General features: G+C 41.2%; 2 protein-coding genes and 1 pseudogene across 3 annotated transcripts; 1 reads left to right on the plus strand and 2 right to left on the minus strand.

Moving 5' to 3' along the window:
* The window catches only part of LOC120572754, a 572,223-nt pseudogene that overhangs the window by 328,208 nt on the left and 221,440 nt on the right, over positions 1–22,575 (plus strand).
* On the minus strand, positions 230–5,590 carry LOC120572885 (zinc finger protein 239-like). Its single transcript, XM_039822400.1, has 3 exons — positions 5,307–5,590; positions 4,954–5,041; positions 230–1,002 (listed from the first exon to the last, which is right to left on the minus strand). Exons 2-3 carry the CDS (start codon positions 4,969–4,971, stop codon positions 385–387), a joined length of 636 nt encoding a protein of 211 aa, XP_039678334.1. The 5' UTR covers positions 4,972–5,041; positions 5,307–5,590; the 3' UTR covers positions 230–384.
* On the minus strand, positions 7,288–13,267 carry LOC120572755. 2 transcript variants are annotated; one of them, XR_005641490.1, is made up of 14 exons: positions 13,087–13,267; positions 12,271–12,364; positions 11,400–11,843; positions 11,193–11,247; positions 10,903–11,077; positions 10,601–10,824; positions 10,448–10,519; positions 9,832–10,001; positions 9,502–9,756; positions 9,306–9,393; positions 8,692–9,132; positions 8,357–8,438; positions 7,705–7,754; positions 7,288–7,616 (listed from the first exon to the last, which is right to left on the minus strand). XR_005641490.1 is itself a non-coding variant. In XM_039822173.1 (12 exons), exons 1-11 carry the CDS (start codon positions 13,251–13,253, stop codon positions 8,693–8,695), a joined length of 2,184 nt encoding a protein of 727 aa, XP_039678107.1. In that variant the 5' UTR covers positions 13,254–13,267; the 3' UTR covers positions 8,500–8,600; position 8,692. The 2 variants fall into 2 exon arrangements, 1 of the variants encoding a protein (XP_039678107.1); XM_039822173.1 differs by lacking the exons at positions 7,288–7,616; positions 7,705–7,754; positions 8,357–8,438 and adding an exon at positions 8,500–8,600.

Here is a 22,575-nt window from a genome sequence, read left to right on the forward strand (position 1 = left end):
TTTACACGCTTCGTGCCACTCTGTATGACGTTTGCTGATGCAGCAGACAGTTGCTGGTTGATGGGCCGGGCCAGTGACTGACCAATCAACCAGCCCGACATACGTTTTTACTGGCCCCGGGCCATCGGGCCATTGCTTATGACGAGCCCTGACCTTAGTAAACAGTGATGGGATTATTTAAATTAAGAACTAATACTCCTTCATTGCAGCATTAGTTAAATAGCGCTAGTAGTAGTCGTAGCCAGGATAACATCCATGGTGTTCAGAAGATCAAGTTACTGCTGGTCAGCCTTCAATGTGGAGAGAAGATCAGAATATAACAACACAGCTATCAGGGCATGAGGAGGAGGCAGGAGGAAACAGCTTGGCTCGGAAACATGTTCACTACGAGGCAGTGTGAATGCGCTGGTGGTGTCTTTTAAGGCTACTACTCACAGTAAATGTTTTCCCACATTGATCACAGCTGTAAGGTTTATCTCCAGTGTGAATGACCTGGTGTCTTTTAAGGCTACTACAGTGAGAAAATGTTTCCCCACATTGATCACACCAGTACGGCTTCTCTCCAGTGTGAACACGTCGGTGACTTTTAAGGTGACCACTCAGAGAAAAAGTTTTCGCACATTGATCACAGCTGTACGTCTTCTCTCCAGTGTGAATGTGTTGATGTCGTTTTAGGTGACTCTGTTGTGCGAAAGCTGCCCCACATTGATCACAGCTGTGTAGATTCTCTCCAGTGTGAATGCGTTGATGGTTTTTTAGGGGGCTCTGAGTTTTGAAAGCTGCCCCACATTGATCACAGCTGTACGGCTTCTCTCCAGTATGAATGCGTTGATGTCGTTTTAGGCCACTCGGTTGTGTGAAAGCTGCCCCACATTGATCACAGCTGTGTAGATTCTCTCCAGTGTGAACTCTCTGATGAATCTTTAAAGATCCAGATGTTGTGAAGGATTTTTCACAGTGGTGACAGTGTTGACGTTTGGGTCCCTCTCCTCCTCTCCGTTTCTATAGCAACAGACAAACGCAGAGTGTTAGTGAACAACCTTCTTTAAACCCTGCACTTGCTCTCACTCTCAATTTTAAATTTTCATACAATAATTTATGACATAATGAAGGAAAATGTGTGCCGGTTGCAGACATGTTATTATGGAAGCAAATGCATTTTTTATTAACTTTTATAAGTTCCGAAATATTCTAATTTTTTCAGGCAAGTTGTAATGAAACAAGTATAACCCTGTAATAAAACATCGAGAGGAAGCGATCGCGGACCGCCTGAATGCATAAGCAGCCTAAAAATATACATTTACTGACCACTGCTCTGAAACTAGGGCTGCACGATTAAGGCCAAAATAATAATCATGATAATTTTGAGATCATGATTAATCATCACGATTATTTGTTGATTTTAACCAAAACCAATTTTTTTTGTCACATCCATATTGTGGTACATTCCTCCTTCGTTAAAAGATACTATGAAGGACTATGCCATTTCAGCTGTTGTGCAACTGCTTTCCACACATGGGTATTTGTCATGAAAGGATACAGGCAACGCAAGTTTCTGTTCACGTTAACGGTGCATGTTAAAATCCGGTGCCAATATGGCAGCGGTCCCCGGTATCTACCAGACAAAATAGCACCGCGGATTTCGGTGCCACTTAAATGTCTCTGATATTCCAAAACAGACGTTAGAGGCAACAGAAATATCGCTGCATGTCACGCAAGTTTACTGGACAAGACACACACTGTGTGCTAAGAATGCCAAATACAATGCACATGGAAAAGTTATATACTGTACATGATCCTTTATTGTCAAAGAATAAAAAAAGAAATAAATGATCTAAAAAGATGTATTGGTGTCTGACCAGTCTACCATTGTAAGAACCATTATAGAAACACGTGTATAGGACTTTATATATTATCCTTCATCACTGACTTCATTTAAAACTTTATCAGCCTTTTCTAATTATCTCAACAACTGTCATACTATATTCACCAAACTTCTAACAACAATATGAACAGCAGTGTATTAGTCTTCATAAAGGCAATATAACAGCACCAATGACTGTCACATTAATATTTATTTAAATAATGGTCACAATGTTAAAATAATAACAGGACTTAGCTGAACAGCAATATGTACCTGTTGTATTTTAATGCTGGCTAATAATAATAATAATAATAATAATAATAATAATAATAATAATAATAATAATAAAGGTAAAAACAGAAAAGGCTCCAGGATTAATAAATCAGGCTAGCTGTTAGTCTGTTCAGGAGCAGGCTAACTAATCAGTATTTTGAAGAGGCCAAGAACATAATTAGGCTCGTTGGAGATGAACTGCTCCTCGTCTGTAAAGTGGACGAGAGCAGGCAGCAGCTCTCAAGTCTCAGTCATCAGCTGATTCCAGCAGCCTTCAGGCTGAACAGGAAGTGACAGAAACACTGTGGTCTGATTCTGATTTAATAAAATGTTATCAGACCCATATATCAGCTCCTACACAGTCTCCAGTTGGTTTTATTATGACAGAGTAGCTGTCAGAATGATCTACATGAGATCTGTTGCTGATTTTAATCACCAACAGACTGTAGATGATCTGTAATCTGATCAGATTTAGTCAGTGGCGGTGCGTGGCAAATTTGACCGAGGAAGCCAGTGAGCTTAGTATGTATACTTGCTCCATCGTATGTCTGACAAATGAGCTTTGTTTCAGGATTGTAGTTGGCAAGTGCCCGCATCACCACAGCAGTTATGGCTTCAGCATCTCGTTCAAGGCTAACGTCAAAGAAACCAAGAAACCGCTCACATCATTCCCTTTTTATTTACGTAGCGGTAATTAGTCTGCCGTGGGCTACTGATCCCGAAACACCGGGAAATAATAGACCGTTATCGCTATTCAACCAAGACACATTTATTTCATACCCATACTGTCAAGATGAAGACAAAATATCTCTATTAAAACAAAGGCACTTCGTGGTGTCAAAACAGTACTAAGACTTCTGTAATAAAACTGGAACACAGGTACACACTCGGACGCTCCACAAGCGAAAAAACTAAAACAAGAATAAAGTCCAAAATCCAAGACAGAACAAACCAGGCACGGGTAACGCAGGATATCGGCACAAAGCTACGACAATGGTACAGAATATGGCTACTACAAGCTCAAACACTGAGCCACAAAACACAAGGGTATAAAACACCTCACTGAATTATATTAAATCAAAGTGAAGCCAGTCAGTCCTGACATAAACACTGAAATAGAGAAATGCAGCCTTACGTTTTTGTAGCACAGCAATAGCAAATTAAAGGTATAAAGATATTAGGCCTGCGTGTTAAGCTGGGCCTAATAATTTTATAACAATACGGTAGGTAATTAAAAATCGGTGTGACCTCATTCTGGTTTTCCAATACATGGGCTAAGTAGGCTTTACACAAGTGTAACAAAAACACACTTACTCCGTCTGCACCTCTGTGTGTGTGTGTGTGTGTGTGTGTGTGTGTGTGTGTGTGTGTGTGTGTCGGTCGGAGCTCTGCTCTGTGTCAATATGCAGAGAGGACAGATAAGCTTGCACTTACGCGCTCAAATGCTTTTGGAACCAAAATTTGGCACCGAAAGATAAATATTTTTGATACTCATAGGATCCGAGTATTTTTTCCGGTGCCATAAAAGTATCGCCGTTCGGTGGCCAGCCCTTAAAACTATCGCCTGGTAAGACTAGAGGAGGTGGGCTGTGTTAACGGACTGGTGCAGAAATGAGCTGCTGGTCTCCAACTAACTGCTGACTGCTGGTGGAGTCTGGGACTGTTAAATGGGACTATTCTCACTCACTATTCCACGCAATATAAAGGCTGTGTTTATACTCTGTGTTTACAGGCCATCAAGCAATAATGCTAGTATGTGTTAGCTGAACTTTACAGAGCCTGTTTCGTCATTTTTATATAATGTTGTTTTTATATAATGTTTTTATATAATGTTGTTTTTATATAATGTTGTTTTTATATAATGTTTTTATATAATGTTGTTTTTATATAATGTTTTTATATAGTTTAATTGTGTAACACCACTTGAGCCACGGTGAAACATTGTTTCGTGTATATGGTTGAAATGACAATAAAACACACTTAAGTTGAGTTAAATGCCTCACTGTCTGTCTGTCTGTCTGTCTGTCTGTCTGTCTGTCTGTAACCGGTAGGCGTGGCCTGGAAGTGGACTCTAAAGCAGCAAAGCAAGTGCATTCTGGGATTTGGTGTCTTTCATCCACATGAGCCAAAAACACATTTTCTGGCTTTTCTCAGCCTAGAAGGCACCAATATCAATTTTTTTTTTTTTACATTTCTACTACATAAGTGACCCAATTTAAAGATATATTCATCTTTCCAATGGTGAAACATCCCTTTGAACATACCCCCAACTGAGTTTAAAGCCAGCTGGGGGGGTGCAGACCAATGTTGTGGTGTAATGAATTGTGTTTACGGAGGACAAGTTGAGTTTCTAAACCCTTCCAGATGGTTCTCTCCACAAGACTAAAGGTATTAGCATCAACTGTTGATGTGAACTGAGTTACCACCGGAGAACGTTAGGTCTCTAATACCACTTGAGCATTACAAAGTTCAAAAACATATCCCTTAAAGTACATTTAGAACAGATATAATATGTGTGATTAATAACGAGTTAACTAGGGACAGTCATGAGGTTAATCGTGATCAAATATTCTAATCGATTGACAGCCCTAACTTACATAAAATGATCCAATATTTAATAATGATGTCAATCAATCAATATTAATGCTGCATTGTTGTGGCCTTCCAGTTTATTTTGGGGAAACTATTCTTCTTTTTCTTGCTATCATTTGATTGAACTGTTGAAATCCTAAGGTTGGTATCTAAAGTAAAGAGGAGATCCATGGAGCATCCAATGACTAAACTAATCCAAACACTTGGAGTCAAAGTGATCTCACCTTTTGTGGAGAACTCATTCTTGTTCTTCAGGGGGAACTAATTCAGACGGACGTCCTGAAGTCAGAAGGGTCTCGTCCCACAGATGAGCTGTGAAGACAACAACCAGAGACACACCATGAGACAGGAGACACTCCACACTAGAACATCACTAAATACTTTACTATCAGCTATCAACACCGCAACAGAGACACACCATGAGACCCAAGGACACACTCCACAGTAGAACATCACTATACTCATATACTATCTACTGATCAATACACACACAGATAATTATTATTTTTAACACATGGCGCGTGGATCAACAACAAAGGAACAAAAACAAAAGGAGAAGATGATGGCTCTTCCCTACCTGGAGTCTGTCCTAAACCTCCAGTCCCCGTCCTTTCCTGTCTTATTAATATTCCTGTAGTCCGGAAGTGTCCACAGATGGAAAGAATTCCTCCAGGTTAGGAATATTGTCCTGTAGAGTCCATGCTAACTGTCTGCTAACTTCATGTGCCGACCTCGTTCCGTCTCCTCGCGCTGCACCGTGTTCCCGGGTACGTTTGTTTTCTTCACGTTGCTGCCTACACAAAGAAACTATCCCCGCCTTTTTCTGTTTAGTTTTCACCCCGGGACAGCCCCCGACGTACAGCGAGCGCTCCCACTGTGGAGCGCCAATACGCTGCGTCATCTCTCTGAGCAGCCATCTTAGAAATAGCTCTCATTGGCTATCAACACGTCAATCATGGCAGCTGTAGCCAATCACGTTCCCTTTCCAACGGTACATAGCATTATAGGAACAGAGGTTGTGGAGAGGTTTATAGAGGTTGTGGAGAGGTTTAGAGAGGTTGTGGAGAGGTTTATAGAGGTTGTGGAGAGGTTTATAGAGGTTGTGGAGAGGTTTAGAGAGGTTGAGGAGAGGTTTATAGAGGTTGTGGAGAGGTTTAGAGAGGTTGTGGAGAGGTTTATAGAGGTTGTGGAGAGGTTTAGAGAGGTTGTGGAGAGGTTGAGGAGAGGTTTAGAGAGAGGTTGAGGAGAGGTTTAGAGAGGTTTTATGAGAGGTTTCTAGGGGTTGTGAGAGGTTTAGAGAGGTTGTGGAGAGGTTAAGGAGAGGTTTAGGAGAGGTTGAGGAGAGGTTTAGAGAGGTTGAGGAGAGGTTTAGGAGAGGTTGAGGAGAGGTTTAGAGAGGTTGTGGAGAGGTTTAGGAGAGGTTGAGGAGAGGTTTAGAGAGGTTGAGGAGAGGTTTAGGAGAGGTTGAGGAGAGGTTTAGAGAGGTTTAGGAGAGGTTGAGGAGAGGTTTAGAGAGGTTGAGGAGAGGTTTAGAGAGGTTGAGGAGAGGTTTAGAGAGGTTGTGGAGAGGTTTAGAGAGGTTGTGCAGAGGTTTAGAGAGGTTGTGGAGAGGTTATGGAGATGATGGCTCCCATTAGGTTAGGACTAGAGACCTGAAACTTCATAGATGTCTTGTTGACAAGGTCTAGAACAACTCATACATAATAATAAATAATGATAACTGGCTCTTTAACTAGAAAAAGATCTCAGACTAGGAGGCAGTTCACTGAGGAGTGATGGTTAAAGTCTGTGATTATGGAAACATTATTGTAGTATGCAGCGTCCTGATTGGTGGAAAATGCTTGCAGAAAGAAAGGCTGTTGTCAGGTAAACATGTCACTGTCAAAGACGTGGAAAAGCCAAAAGCCCAGCTTTAATGATGAAAGACTGATAAGCAGGCTATGCACTCGTCATGTATGCCTCATTTGCAATGAAAGATGCTGTTGCAAAATAATACAAACAGCATCATCATCATCAAGAATGAAGAACTCGAACATAACGATCGCGTCATTCACGTGCATATTAAGTATCTGTCCACATGTATCTGTTTTGGTCTTATAATAAACTACCTCCATAGATTTACCGCTCCAGCGGAGAGTTTGGTTTGTTCAGCCAGCAGTGAGGTTTACAAGAGTTTCTCCACATTTCCAGCTTCCCGGCAAACCAAGATAAACAGTTAGACTACAAACCGACAGCTTTTGTTTTAGCTCGTTGGTAAAAATTGCAGAGTAGAGCTGTGTTTGTGTAAAACAGGCGGCTGGATTTTTGCTCTAAATGCTTGAAATGATAAATAACAGAACGCATTTTTTCCTCTTTACATTTATTCCTGATTATTCTGCGGGCCAGACTAAAAGCTTTGGCGGGCCGGATGTGGCCCGCGGGCCGCCAGTTGATGTTGACTGTCCTATCGGATTCAATTTCAAAAATTTTCAAAATGAAAACAATTTAAAGCATTTTACTAATTCACTCTCACTCCAACTCAATTGAAAACACAGTTATTCTTTGCATCTGCACTTTATTATACACAGAGCCCTCTCCTCAGCCTCTAGGCTGGTAGCACAAACCATATAAAACAACAATCAAATGAACAGAAAGAACAGTGTTGTCCACACATTGTTTATCCTCGTCATCCAGGGTTCTTTGCATCTGCAGTTTATTCAGCCTCCGGTGGCACAAACAATGCAAAAAAAATAAAAATAAAACTAAAGCTCTCCTCAGGCTCCATTTGCCTGGCTGGCAGTTCAAAGAATCTGAACTGTCTTCCCACAGACCCTTCACCTCCACCGCAACCTCCACCAGACCCTCTGCATCTTCTTCCAACGGAGCCCTCTCCTCAGCCTCCTCTCCTCTAAAACGGTAGAAAACATAAATGAATACGAATGAATGACTTAGGCAAGTCTTTGGTCACTGTACTTTGTCTTAACTTTTTCACTTACTGTTGTTCTCCAAGAGAGCCATCTGGGACTGCCACAGGAAATCTGTCCTTCTGTGGGAAATAAATCAAAGAAAAAAAAGTAAAGATATAGTTTAACTAACCCAAACACTGATCAAACTTATTTAGATTTTTTGGACACCTTAAACACCCTTCATTTATTAAAACAGACAACTTCATAAGTGGTTCAATGGGAAAAGACCCAGCTTCTACCTGTGGGACCCTTTAATGGAAGAAACACATTTGACTTCCAATCCACCTTGTGCAATTGTTTGTTAGATTTAATAAATGCTTAAAACGACTTGAGCAAAAAAAGAGGCTGTTGCTGCAATTATGGTACATTTACAGGAAAAAAAAAAGAATTATTTTTATTAGATGAGGAGCCTAAGCTCAAAATTAGGAAGCAGAGAGTTACATGAGTTTGCAAAGGCCAGGAGGCTGCTGGGTACCAACATCATATGTATTGCAATGGGAAAAGACCCAGCTTCTACCTGTGGGACCCTTTAAAGGAAGAAACTGTCATTTCAGCTCCAATCAGCTTCAAACTTAACCAGAAGACTCACAGAGACGTACAGAATGACACAGATCCAATTTCTGCAATATTCTTTTCTTCACCGTTTTAGTTATTTGTATACATTTGGGTAAATTATACTCACAATCGGTGTTTTGACTTCAACCGGACTCAGAGGAACCAGGCTGTCAGGGACTAAGGGTGGAGTCGGTCTCTCAGTGCTGCTCCTAGAAAAGGCAAAGATAAATTAGGCAAATACCACTCATGTGTAGAGTGTTGAAACTGATGATAGGACTCAACCCCATAATTGGAAAAGATCAATGGTATTTGAAAAAAGGAACATTAAAAGTCTGAAGGAGCCCCTCTTCCTCCGCTTCAGATGACACTTCCTAGGTAAATACACAGAGTATATGGCGTCAATTTTCGATTGAAAGATATTACGGTGTGTGTAAAAATGTGTGGGTCTATGGGCACCCTTACCCTATCGGTTTTTGAAAAGGCACTTTCCATCCCTTTTGGGCCTTTTAGGGAGAGGAGGTTTGGAGGAGTCTCTCTTCTGTTCCGCTTCAGACTTGGAGGGACGCTTTCTTATCGGACAACTTGGCCTAGTTATTTTAGGCTCCTTGTCTGGGTGTTCATTTGCACCATCCTCCTCTGGGTCCCGCTCTTCCTCCTCCATTTCTTGGTACTCTCCCTCATCCTCTGAGTCCCGTTCTTCTTCTTCTTCTTCCTCCTCCTCTCCCATATCCTGCTCCTCCTGGTCCTCCACACTGTCCCGGTCCTCCACCTCGTCCTCCTCCGTGTCCTCTGTGGCTCTGCGGTCCTGGGTGTCTGCTTTTTTATTGTTCTTGACAGCATAAGTGGAGATCGCCATGACGGATAGATTTCGGCTTTTAAACACCTCAGCTGCCGGGTCTTCCGCTGAGCAAAGCAACGGCAAAACGAAGAGATGTTGAATAGGAACAGATTAAACGGAAAGTAAGTGATGCTTTTTCAGTGCGTATAGAAACCTACAGCTAGCAGACTGCGTGGAAATATCAGCTGAATTTGACCAAACGGCATTGGATTATAATCACAATTAAGATTTAACGAACCGTGATAAAACTTCTTGGCCGTGTGCTCATCGTGACACATGAAGGCCGCCACTCGTCTGTACGCCTTCGAGCCCAGTTGCCTCTTTGACTAGAGGAATGAAAAATGTAAAACAGAAAGCACACAGGACTAAAATGCATGCCACATTTCACCACACATTATTGCATATAAGAAAAACTAGATTAGAAGTTGTCTCACATAAGTAGCCACAGAGGAACGGAGGAGGTTGAAGCTCGGAGCCTTTCCCAACTCCAACCACTCCCACGCCTCCTTGAAGTATTCGGGGAGCTTGAGGCACTCCGAGCCGCTGGAAGTGTGAAAGAATGTTTCTGCCTCTAGACCTCCCTCTATGCGAGACCGGAGACAGTTGTATCGGAGGAACCAGGAGTACTCCTTTTTTGTCAGCGGTATGGCCGCCTGCCCAAAGTAGCGAGCCGTCTTGTGCTGTTCCACCTATAATATCAAAAAGCATGACATTTCTCTCAATCAACATATAATGAACTTTGCAGTTAGCATTGTTGTACTTACCCGTATGATGCGATCGCCATTTTTTAATTTATCTGCTGCTTTGACCTCTTTCCGCGTCATGTTGACCACGGCGCCTTTTCTGTGCCCAGTCACCGCCACGATGTAACCACTCAGGAGCCCGAAAAACATCCTCTGCCTCTTTTTGTCTGTTGGATGTTTCTCAAGAGAATCTGTAAAAGCACAGGAAGATCACTTTATACAACGGTTAAGTGCTTTAGCTACACTACTAGACCACTACCCAACATTTTATCTATATAGTGCTTTTTTTTTTTTTTAACAAGTGGGATTTTGACTTTGCAGAATCCAGCCTGAGCCAGTTTCTACATGCAAGACCCCGTACTGTAAAGACCAGCCTCAATATTAGCCCAGTGATGTGCTCAAGAACCAGCAAGGGAAGGTTTAAGCTCAGGACTCACCATTAGCATATCAAGCACGATTCTATTGTAGAACATAGACAAACAAAGGTTTATGGATCAACACATAGCTAAACCCAGTTTCTGGGTGCGAGTCCCTCTAATGTTAGGTCAGCAGGCCTGCCCACAGCTCAAGTATATAATATAGTCTTATGTCAAATACACATTATATTCAAACTACTGCAGTGAGCAGTGATTCTTACCGAGTGCAGCAGAAATCTTTGCTGGTGCGTTTTTAACAAACCACGCATGATCAGTCGCTTCCACCAGTTCAACTGAAAATTAAAACAATTTATCATACATGTGTTCGGCGTTTTTTGATTTGTCAACAAATAGGTGGGGCGATGTGATCTTACCGGACTTTTTGCGGCGCTGGGCCAGTTGTTGCCCTAGCACAGCTCTCGCCACGTCCCTAATCCTCGCCTGGAGTTCCACTGCCAGCGCATTTAGGCTTTTCACGCCTATTTTCACCCCTTCTGGCGCCATACTGGTAACATACTTCAGAAACGCAACGGCATCCGTCAGGTAGCTTTTTATGGTCGTCGGTTTGAAGTTGTTGTCAGCCAGATGGGCTGCAAATCTTGAAATACAAAAATATCAATTAGGTTATGTCTTCTACTCTTTTACACATTGATAGTCCTTACAATGTTGTACTTACCTCCTGATCCGACCGTAGTCCTTCAGAAAGAGAAGGTTCACATGTGGAACAGCGGGCTTGGACATGAACGTCAGAAAGTAAAGGACGTGGTTAGCTCGCTGGCGGGCATTCTCCCTTATTTTCCGCGTGGGATTGCTTCCTTCCGTGTGCTCCCTGAACTCCTCTACCAGTTTAACTAAAATTACAAGAACACACAAGTCCACAAAACAAAAGCCACAAAATTATGAAACTAAGGGAAAAAAGAAAGAAAGAAAAAAGTAGTTTGACATTGACAGGAGAGTTATATTTACCGTATTGCGGCGCTTTCGATGGTGAAAAGGGCTTGTGCCTCTTGTGCTTCACTGCCTGAAATTGGAGAATATGAGCTTAGTTTGTCACATACATTGCAGTGCACGGCATTTTATCCATCCAATGTTTCAATGGTAAAAGACCCAACTTCTAGCATTGGGACCCTTTAACATAAGAAACACACAGTTGAGGAATAACACAATGCTCACCTTTTCTCGATTGGTTGAAGAATGCAACTGTTTTAGTTCGTCACTCCGTTCTATTTCGGCTTCCAGCAGCTCTTTCACCACCTGCAGCTCAACAGCAAGGATCACACAGTTCTTGCATCGGGGGGGCGGAGTCCTCACAACCGGCTTGTTCCTCCTAAACAACGTTTTTCTCGGTGAACGGCTGGCAGGTTTGTTCAACGGCGTCGCACTGGCGGAAGGAGTTTCAAACGGCTTAGCAGCGGAGAGGGCCACGACCTCACTGTCATGTGGGACTGATGAAGGGTCCTCGAACTTCCTCCTGATCCCCTCCTCTATCGCTGCTTCATCGATCTCATCGAGATGGGATACCATCGGTGGGTAGGGTTTGGACGCCCTCAGCAACGCCAGTTGTCGCGCAATGTGACGGTCCTTTGCCTTTTGGATGTATAATGTCACCATATTGTTCTGAAAATATGAAAGTTAAAAATGTTAGTCTCTCTAAAAACAAAGTGGGAGAATGAATTAATAAATATATATTTATTTATATATATTTCACAATAAGGAGAATTCTTTTAAAATAAGATATCCAACTCATTAGATTAACCTAATACCCAGATTCTACATGCGAGTCCCTTTAAAGTAAAAACCTGCAGGTCTCTACTATAACCCAAAGCAGTCTGCATAAATCTGCAATGCTGGTGCTCATTAGCTCTGACTTCTCCAAAATGACTTCAAAAAAGTGAAAAGTGACTTCATGAAGTCATCAGATTACCACGCAACATTTAATGTAAACATTTGCAGGGCCCAATCGCATTCTAGAGCTGCATTTACGGATCTGGAATGGCCTCACCGAGACACAAAAACCACACAGGGACTAACTTCCAATTCTTACCCCCAGCTTGTGCACTCTCTGCAGGTGCTTGTCCAGCCTGTTTATTTTCCTGGAGTCGCACAGTCGGACCGGGCAATCCAAGTTGGCCGAGAAACTGTAGAAGTTGAGTCAAAAAGATTGACTGCCTACACTTTTGGCGTATAGGAAGTTTAGCAATTAAATAAAAATAATACAAAAATACAGTGAGCGTAACAAGCAGGAACAGGTGAAATACATCAGGGAGGGGCAAACACAAGGCAGGAAGTTGAAGAAGATATGACCGAAGAGAACAGACAGATTCCAAATGCAACAGGAAAACCGACACAAAACATGAAACCAACTGGAGGCCCAACTTCATATGTATTCATATGGCTTCTACCATTGGGACCCTTTAATGTAATGTTGCTGCAATTTTGGTACATTTACAGGAAAAAAACAAACAAATATTTTATTATTTATTTATTTTATTTTATTTAACCTTTATTTAACCAGGAAGAAACTCATTGAGATTAAAAATCTCTTTTTCAAGAGTGTCCTGGCTCATTAGATGAGGAGCCCAAGATCAAAATTATGCAGCAAAGATTTAAATGCGTTTCAAAAGGTCAGGAGGCCGCCTGGGACCAGCTTCACATGTATTTCAATGGGTAAAGACCCAGCTTCTACCTGAGAAACTCTTTAATGTTAGAAACTCTGGTTTGGGCTCCAATCAGCTTAAAACTCAACCAGATGACTCAGAGATAGTAATAGCATGACTCAAACCCATATTGAAGCTATATATTAGTTCTAAAGATAAATAAATACATATAGATACATAAATACATTAGATAAGACACTTACTGTCTGTGTGACAACTTGCAGAGAAGGTTCAGTTCGGTTTTGTTGCACACCTGTTCACCTAGTTTCAGGTGTTGCATCAAATCATTGTACTCAAGCCCACAAATTGGACATTTGTGCCCTGATTTGCCCACTTTGGGCTCGTGGGTTGAAGCCTCATCCCTCTCCATCCTCTCTTGTAACTCGCTCTGTACATGGAAACAAAAAGCACAAAAGAACATTTTTTAAACGTATGAATTAATTATTTTGTATCTAATTAGGCCAAGTTAAATTCATGTATCTCATTCTTTATTTTAATTCAAAGGTCCCATTGTGTTAAGAATGTTCTAATTGGGAAACAACACGTTAAATTCCATTTTAATTGCAATTTTATTTATATGATGTAATGGTTAAAAATATGGTCAATCCTGACTTCATTAACAGTGCGATAATCATGTAAAACCCATTAAAAAAATAAATAACAACATCACGTGTACACCATTAAATACCATTAATTTGCATTCATGTTTTAAATGGCCTGCTGAAACTCCCGGAAAAATGATGTAACGATTGGCATGTTTTTATTTATAGCTGGTTTGATTTGCACTGATATGGATCTTATCTCAGTTAGCTATTAGGCTAACTGAAAAAAAACCATGCCAATCTCTAGGTATGGTGAAGGGTATGTGATGATGTGGGGGGGGGGGGGGCTATTTTAATTTCAAAGGCCAAGGGAACTTTATCAGGATGCATAGTATCCTGGATCCATGAAATAACTGGCCTTTATAATAAACATCTGCCTGCCTCTATGGGAATTTAACATATGGGTATGTATAATTATGGCCCCTTTATTTTAAAGGAAGAACATTTATTTATTTACAATACATTATTCATTCACAAAAAAAATTGGTGTCCTTAAAAGGTCGGATTTTTCCTTTTTTTAATTAAGGCAATAAGATCAATTTCCAAAAGATGATTTTTTTATTCCTCTCTTTAGTCAACTTTAGCATGGGTATGAATACTTATGAGCAGCACTGTATGTGTGTGTGTGTCTGTCTGTGTGTGTTTGTGAGAGAGTGTGCGTGTCTGTGTTTGTGTGTCTGTGTGTAGTAGTCAGATGTATTTATGAATTCTAGGTGAATCATAGTGACTCAAAAATAATGATAATAATCATCATAATGTTCAGTAGATTAGTATTACCTTTCATTGGTCAGAACACATCAATAACTGATGATTTAACCCTTGTGTTATCTTCACCGTCGGCCATGAACTTGTCATTTTCTTTTTATGGAACTTCTTCTGACGTTTTTTTAAAATGTTTTTGTCTATCTTTTCAATGCTTTTTTTATTCATGGTAAATAAACCTAATTTAAATGACATTAAACCTAAATTTTGAGTTTGAAAAACAGCAGACTACAGAAGACTATGTCATCTATACCACTACACTACACACCGCTGAAATGATTTTTTTGATTTCTATCTATACATTGGACTTTTAGTCTAAGTTACAGTAACACAGGTTAACATATGAGAGGAATATACGCCCATGGTAACTGGTGATATCACAATTTAACATGGGCAAATGTAAGCCTCAAAACAGTAAAGTAGGTTCATCTTTGCCTCACATACTGAAACCTAACTGATGTACAACAAACAGGCATGACCCCACTTAACACTTTATTCTCTTTTGGGGGTAAAAAGGAAACACGTCAGTCATGCTCACACGTGATTATTTATCATTGTTATTGTGGGCCATCTCATACGAAGAATCGGTGTACATTCATTAATATTGAGATTAGATTTCTGGGACTCTTCAGTCTGGAGTAACCTCTTTCCTTCACTCACCTCCTCCTTCTTCCTCTTGCTCCCTCGCTCCTCTGAGTCTCCCGAGGCCTCACTGACAACGTTCCTCTTTCCCTCCTTCTTTTTCTCCTCCTTCTCCTTGTGTTTCTGCATGTACTCAGCGATATGGTCGGGGCCGTCCAGGTTGTCTTGTGGCTCCCATGTGTTATCCTCACTGGAAAGGTGAGTGCAGACAGAAGAAAATCTCCTCAGGCTTTGTTTTTAGGAAATACATTCTCACTCTATTTGCTAATTCGTATTATTCCTTTTTTACTATTGCCATTTTGCAAGAAAAAATAACTCTGTATGCAGCTCTATTGATATCAGTAATTGTGCGTGCGTGAATTAGCTTTAAAATGCATAATTTCCTTGTTCCAAGTCAACAGAAGTCAGCATTAAGGGAGGAGACAGGACCCAGCAAAAAACATAGGAAATATGATCCTGAGTTCTTAAAGTTAGGTTTCACCTGGTCGGGGTCCGAGGCCGCACTTCTGCCGCAGTGTGTAAGGTAACTTTATTAATACCCAAAGGTAGATTTGGCTTACAGTGGGGAATTGGGTGGGTCAGCGACCTTTTAACAGACACACATACACTTACATACATACACACAATCGGCAGCAGACTGTAGGACAAAAACGTAACAAAGGAGACATTATTCATAAAATACACTAAGTCAATGGTTCCGCAGACACAAATATAATAACAATAATAAAAATAAACTAAATGCAGCAGATCTCTATTGCTACTACTTATTTAATATACGTATGGCCGCTGGGACAAAGCTGTTTCTGTATGGCTTAGTTTTACAGGCTGGTACTTTATACCTGCGTCCCGACAGTAGAAGCTGAAAGTCACCATATAACGGGTGGAAATGGTCTTTCAGAAAAGTTCCAGCTATCCTCTGTAACTGTTTAGAATACAGGGATTCTGGGTTGAGCAGTGGGATTCCTATCAGCTTACTGGACCACTTCACAATTTGAATCAGACGATTTCTATTTTTAAGAGACAAGTTCCCAAACCACAACACAATGCAAAAAGACTAAATGGATTTAATAAAAGCATGATAAAATAGAGTCATCAAGGTTCTATCAATGTGGAAGGAGGAAAGTTTTCTCAGACAAAACAAACGCTGATTTACCTTTTTGTAAACATTGTCACAGTTTGCCTCAATAATCAGTTTGCTGTCAATAATCGTTCCAAGGTATTTGTAGGTTTCAGCACACTCCACTATTTGACCCTTTATGGTGGTGACTTCTCGTACCGGAGGGAGTGATTTCCGAAAATCAATAACCATGTCTTTAGTTTTTGAAATATTAATCTGGAGGAAGGATTTTTCACACTACTCGACAGTCCTGGATTATTGGGCCATGGCCAGTTTCATGGTCTTGCAGCAGACTAAAAATTACAGAGTCGTCTGCATACTTTAAGATAGTTCTATTCTCTCTGTTACTGTGACACATATTTGTGTAGAGGATGAACAGGAGAGGGGACAGCACACATCCTTGTGGGGAGCCAGTGGAGGAGCATACCGCATCAGACAGATTTCTGTTCACTCTTACCCTTTGTGTTCTGTTAGTTAAAAAGTCCAGAATCCAGCCAACAAGATTTTGACTTAGATCAAATTTTTCTAAAAGTCTCTTTGTTAAAATATGGGGTTGAATCCTATTAAATGCGGATGAAAAGTAATAAATAAAAGCCTGGCATGACTCCCCTGAGTGGCTTTTAGGCAAACTGCATTGGATCCAAAACATGCTTGGTTTTCTTTAAAATTTGAGACCTCACCAGATTCTCAAAAATGTTCAAAACAAGTGATGTAAGTGCAATGGGTCTAAAACAGTGTTTCTCAACAGGGGCGTTCAGAAGATGATGGGGGGGGGGGGGCGTTGGAAGCAATAATTTGTAAAGGGGGGCGTTGAGGTGCCCTTGGGGGGCGTTTGTTTGAAAGCTAGTTTAAACCAAAGATTCACAATAACAATACATGTTTATACTTAAACTACTAAAAAAATAAGTAGTCTGCAACATTAAAAGCTGCCAGTTTACAGCACTGCGACTGGACCAGACCAGTATCCTAACTTCTCTGTGCTTCTGTCAGCTTTGTTTGGCGCAGCTCCGTGCTGCCTTCATTGAAACGGGACGTAAGAGCATCGTCTTAAATGAGCTCTGTAGCTTCTACGTGAAGCTGCGTTCAGATAAGATAAGAAAAGAAAAAAAGCAATCGCCGCGACGTCCTGTCGTATTTTTTAACCCCCCCCCCCAATGTAGCACAAGTAGACTTTATATTTCACAGTAACAGTTTTTCGTCAGATGGTTTATAGAACACAATGTTTCCTACTGTACCTGAATGCAGCTTCATTTCACGGAGAAAGAGAAAAAAAAAAAAAAAGGAAGGAGAGAGTGTTGAGAGAAAAAAAAAAAAGCGGGGAGAGAGATTGACTGGGAAGAAAAAGAGGGGGGGGGAGGATTGATTTGCTTTGTTGTTTGGCAAACAGTCAGCTGTTCCATAAACTCGCGGCCAGTTCAGGGCTTGTGTTTGGCGTTTTAAAACTTTCTTATGGAAGCGATAGAGGAAGTGATGTCACTGTTTACTGTACGGGACTCTCACACCTCCACAAAACACAGCGCGATGTGGGGTTGCGTTTTCTCCAAACGTTTTTACTGCTATTTACTCGCAAGACAGGCGATAGCAAACCTAGACTCTTCTAACCCTAAAAAACGTCTCTCACTAACTTTTAAGGTTGTAAACTTATTTCCATTCGGCAGTAGGTGTCGTTCTTCAAGTCGTTTGTCATCACCAAAATACTTTTCTGTGTGCGTGCGTCTTCTGCTTTTACCCCTTGATAAGTGCCAGCTTGTTTTCTGTTGGAACAATTCGATTTTAGATTTGAATGAAAACTAGATTTGAATGTTAAATTGCTAGCTGTTTCTGATTGGCTACTGTTAGTGTTTGTAATAATAATAATAATAATAATACATTTTATTTAAAGCGCATTTCATGACACCCAAGGTCACTTCACAACCAAAAAAGGACATTCAAATTATAGTCATCTTCTAAAGGTGCTGAGGTTCACACCATGCAGCAGGCCTTTTGATAATACCTAATTATAGTTTGAATGTTACATATCTAGTAGTTCTGATTGGCTGCTGTTATTTAATTTGAATGTCAAATGGTTGCATTTTTTTTTTAAAACCTGTAAATATATCATTTCTATTCACATGGCTTTTTTGATACCTGGGAAACTAATAAATGTGTTGTTTTGTCATTCAATTTGACTTTTTGATTATTTTTGATAACAATAGTAACAACAATAATAGGCCTATATTAGGGCATAATCATTAATATTCGGGGCAATTAACATACATAATATTTGATGGGGGGGCGTTAGGGACCTGGATAATGGATAGGGGATTTGAGTAACTGACCACAGATGTTGTCAGGTCCGTAACTCTTATTTGTCCTTATGCAAAAAAAGGCCTTTTCAATGTCTTTTTGTTCAATATGAAAAGATTGCTGATTGTCTTTAAGTTTATGACTAGCTTCCTGTATTTCTTTGCTAGAGTTAAAAGTATCAAACCGGGAATAAAAACAATTTGGAGCATTCGCGAGACCAAAATCTGAGTCAAAGTACTACAGCTTTTTGGTTTACTAAGGCCTGCAATGGCTTTCATACTTGACCAGGCAGAGCCAAGGTTATTTGAAGCCATCTTATTTTCCAATTTTAATTTATAATTATGTTTTGCTCTCAAAATCTCTATTTTCATTTCCTTGGTGGCTATTTGCAACCCAGAGGCTGCTCTATGTTTAAAAGCTAGTTTCTTGGCCTGTATGGCAGATTTAACAGACTTATTTACCCAAGGTTAATTATTTGGTACATGTTCTTATGCTGCAGAAGGCAGCATAAGAACATGTGACATCAGCAAGTTCATCCAAATCATCACCACATGATTCTATAAACATATTCCAGTCAGTGCAGTCATAACAGTCCTGCAGGCACTGCATGGACTCCGCTGTCCAGACTTTGATGTCTTTGGTCTGGACTTTTCCCCTCTTTAGAAGAGTTCTGTATGTGGGCAGAAGGTGCCCAGGGGGGGTAAAAGGTGTGATTTATAAGCCTCCTTTACTGAACCAAAGCAGAGATCCAACATTTTATCCCACCTTGTCTGACAGGATACGTATTGATAACATTTTGGAATAGTCGTTTTGAGGGAGGCATGGTTAAAATAACCCAATATAAAATGTGGAAATTTTTTTTGTCCAGAAGTGCTGTAGCAAAAAAACTTTTTGCACTACGGCCAAAAATAATGTTACGCAAAGAAGAAGCATTAGCTTTGGTGTGAATATACACGGTTGTGACAAAGAGTTGGGGAACTCGAGTGGCAGAAAGGTCGCAGAAGAGCACACTGATAAGAGTTCCACATCTGAGTACAGATAGACTCTCTGACAGTAACAGAGTTACAGTATCTTTTGTTCACATACAACACATACCCCTCCCCCTGGCTTTTCTGTGTCACTTCTGCATTTCGGTCAAGACGGTGCGGTGTGCTCAGCCTTCAATCTGCAGGTCGGAATCTAGTCGCTAGCCACTGGCGCGTGAACCCACCATCACACAACAGTCTTTAAAATCCTTTTGAAAAAGGACATTCCCCTGGAGTTCATCCATTTTATTCCTTAGAGATTGAACGTTCCCAAAGATCATCGAAGGCAGCAGAGTCTGCTTAGGCTGCAGCTTCCTCAGCCGTAATCGGACGCCACCTCGTTTTTCACGCTTCCATCTCCGTCTACTTGTCTCCCTTGTTTCGCCATAAGTTTTATTATAGTCTCTTTGGATGAGGTCTGGTAGCTGTAGCGTGATGTCTGACATGCCAGCTGGCCTCACAAGGTTAAGTTGCAGCAGCTCGTTTCTGCTGTATTGCCTCCTGGCTCCGCTGGCAGTATTAACTTCCCAGGTTAGCAGGTAAAGTAGCAGGAGTGATAGCGCAAGACAAAAGACGTCCATTTTCAGTAACATTAAAGAGCACCTTGTACCCCTGAATCACGTTAAAAAACAGCCACGAAAACACAAACGGTTGTGTCGGTTGCAGCGTACACACCGCGCCCCAACACCTAGCTGAACAGTGTGCTCTGCAAGGAGGTGCTAGCAAATGACAGCACCTCCACCTACTTGTGTGAGTGTGGGTTTTCCGCACTGACGCTGATTAAAAACAAATACAGATCAAGGCTGCAGGTGGAGGGCCACTTGTTCTCTCTGCAGTGCAGCCTTGCGTCCAACACCTCTGCGAATCAAAAGCGCGGCCTCCTCGTTCCCACTGATTAAACTGAACCTCAAAGTTGTGTTGTCCTGAATGCATTGGTTGGGCCATAGAGTTGATGCCACTCTTGTAGCAAAAATTATGTGAATGGTGCATTTTGGTTGTTGTTTAAATCTGAGGTTTTATGTGGCTGAAAGCAATAAAAAATGTGATGAAAATATGTGAATGTGTTTGATCTGATATCATGGCTTCAATGCAGTTAAATGTTATGGTGAACAAACGTGTTGTGACGAGTGTTGTCATTCATTGACTACTTATCTACTCTAAGGGGTAGGTATTTTTTGCAATTTGTATCTCAGGACCAAGAACACCAAGAATTAATATTATAGACTCATACTTACTCTGAGAACCCCTTCCATTTCAGCAGAAACTCTACTCTTCCCTTCACCACTCTGTGGTCCAAAATCTTCTCCACCTCATACTCCTCCTCTTCCTCCTTCACTGCTGCTGCTGCAGGCTCCTCCTCCTCCTCCTCTTCCTCTTCCTTCTTTCCTGCTACGGTGGCTAGCTTGACGTCTGCTGAGGGCTCCTTTAGTAGACCCAAGGGGGAAACATGCAGAGATAATGATACAAGGGTTAGAAGAACTAATGGGAGGTGGGAGTGAATTATAGTTGACCATGTTTTACTATATTAAAATGTTCTGTTTGAATGGAGAAAATGCAAGGGCTGAGGAGGTGACCAATCCATAGGACTTCAGAGTGTCAAGTATCTCCTGCATTAAAGGGGTGATAGAATGATTATATAGGGTATTTTACACTGTTCCTTAAGGTCTCCTAATGGGGTGTGTAACATTGGTTGGGCTGAAAATTGCCCGAATGCTATTCTACCCTGTGAATGTGGCTCTATTTGGAACAAGAGCTTTTCTTCCAAATATGGTATGCTCATGAATATTCAGAATGAGCTACGCGCTGATTGGTTTGAGCAAACTATATAGAAACACATGGGAGACTCAACAGCAGGTCTCATATTTCAGACACTGCAAAGTTATACATTGTTTGTTGGTCTATTTCGTTATTAAATTCACTTCTGAAACTTTTTTAAGTGAGAAATCAACTATATAAAGCTCAAATATGCCGATTTACGAAAATTGATGGCTAATTGCAAATTTGGTAAGACTGTGTGTCGGAGTACAGCCGCCGGTCCTGCCTTGCAGCCCACAGCAGGGACTACCAACACCGCTGCCCTGACAGAGCTCCAGGGCCTTCAGCTCCCCTCTTCCTGCTAGCTAAATGGCCCGTTGTGTGAGAGTGAGAGCTCCGTCAGCGAGCTTGTTACACCAGCAATCTGTTACCACATGTTACACACAATGTCACGCCACTTATACAACATCTACCTAAAAAACAAATCACGGGTAGTTAGCTTCATTTTCGGCGTAATTCGAGTATATACGCCACTTATACAAAATCTAACTAAAGGTCTTATAAAGCTAACAACGGTGTCCGGTTTCAAGTTAATGAATATTTGTGAATTCCAGAGGAATTCTAAGAGGAGGCTAGCTAGCTCTCATTGATAGAGCTCCATCCAGCCGCAGGCTCTATCAATGAGACTCGCGGACAAGCAGCGTTTATTTCCCCAATCGTTTGTTGAAATAACTCAACACATTATAATTACACACATTTTAAGATTAACTGGAACCTGTGGTAATAGATTGCTGGCGTAACAAGCTCGCTGACCGCGCTCTCACTCACACACTCCTGGCATTAGCTCTGTTAGGGCAGCGGCGTTTGGTAGTCAGTGGCGAGGAAAATCTCCCTATTAAGAAGACTGTGGCAGGATTGCTGCGGACGAAGTAATGTTACACAGGGTGATACACTGGTAAGAGTTAATGACGTTTAGCCATGTATGCAGCTCATTTAAATAGCTCACTTTACAGTATTCTGTCAAACACAAACACATGCACACACACACAGTAATTCTACACTGTGGTACTGCTAGACTTCCTAGAGTAAAAGCCTGACTGTAGAAAAGAGGCAGACTGACCGTCAGGTGGAGATCCATCCTGGCTGCTTCAGCACAGTCGGGCTCAGAGTCTCCACAGAGATCCAGGAGAGACGGGTCACAGGGCTGTAGTACACTGATACACACACAGACACACACACACACACAGAGAGAGCTTCATGTGAACAACAGGGTGTATTTCTCAGCTGTGGGATGTACAATATAATAATAAATTGAATTTAATATGTACAGTAGGCAGGGGCGTTGGACCAGGGGTAAAACCAATACTGATTACCAGGGCCCAAGGGGAGAGAGGACACTTGAAAAGTCTTGAATATATTTTATTTTACCTGGATATAGGTGAGCACAAACTAGAAAACCAAATCCATGGTGCTAAACAGCTTGAATATTGCCGTGACTATTAG

Source organism: Perca fluviatilis, chromosome 14 (genome assembly GCF_010015445.1).
Source record: "Perca fluviatilis chromosome 14, GENO_Pfluv_1.0, whole genome shotgun sequence".
Lineage (NCBI taxonomy): Eukaryota > Metazoa > Chordata > Actinopteri > Perciformes > Percidae > Perca > Perca fluviatilis.

Coding starts and splice junctions, on each gene's coding strand:
- LOC120572755 (XM_039822173.1), bottom strand. CDS start 13,253: ATGGAGAGGGATGAGGCTTCAACCCACGAGCCCAAAGTGGGCAAATCA. Junction 11,844..12,270: donor AGAGAGTGCACAAGCTGGGG/GTAAGAATTGGA, acceptor TCATATTTTCAG/AACAATATGGTGACATTATA. Junction 11,248..11,399: donor CTTCAACCAATCGAGAAAAG/GTGAGCATTGTG, acceptor CTCCAATTTCAG/GCAGTGAAGCACAAGAGGCA.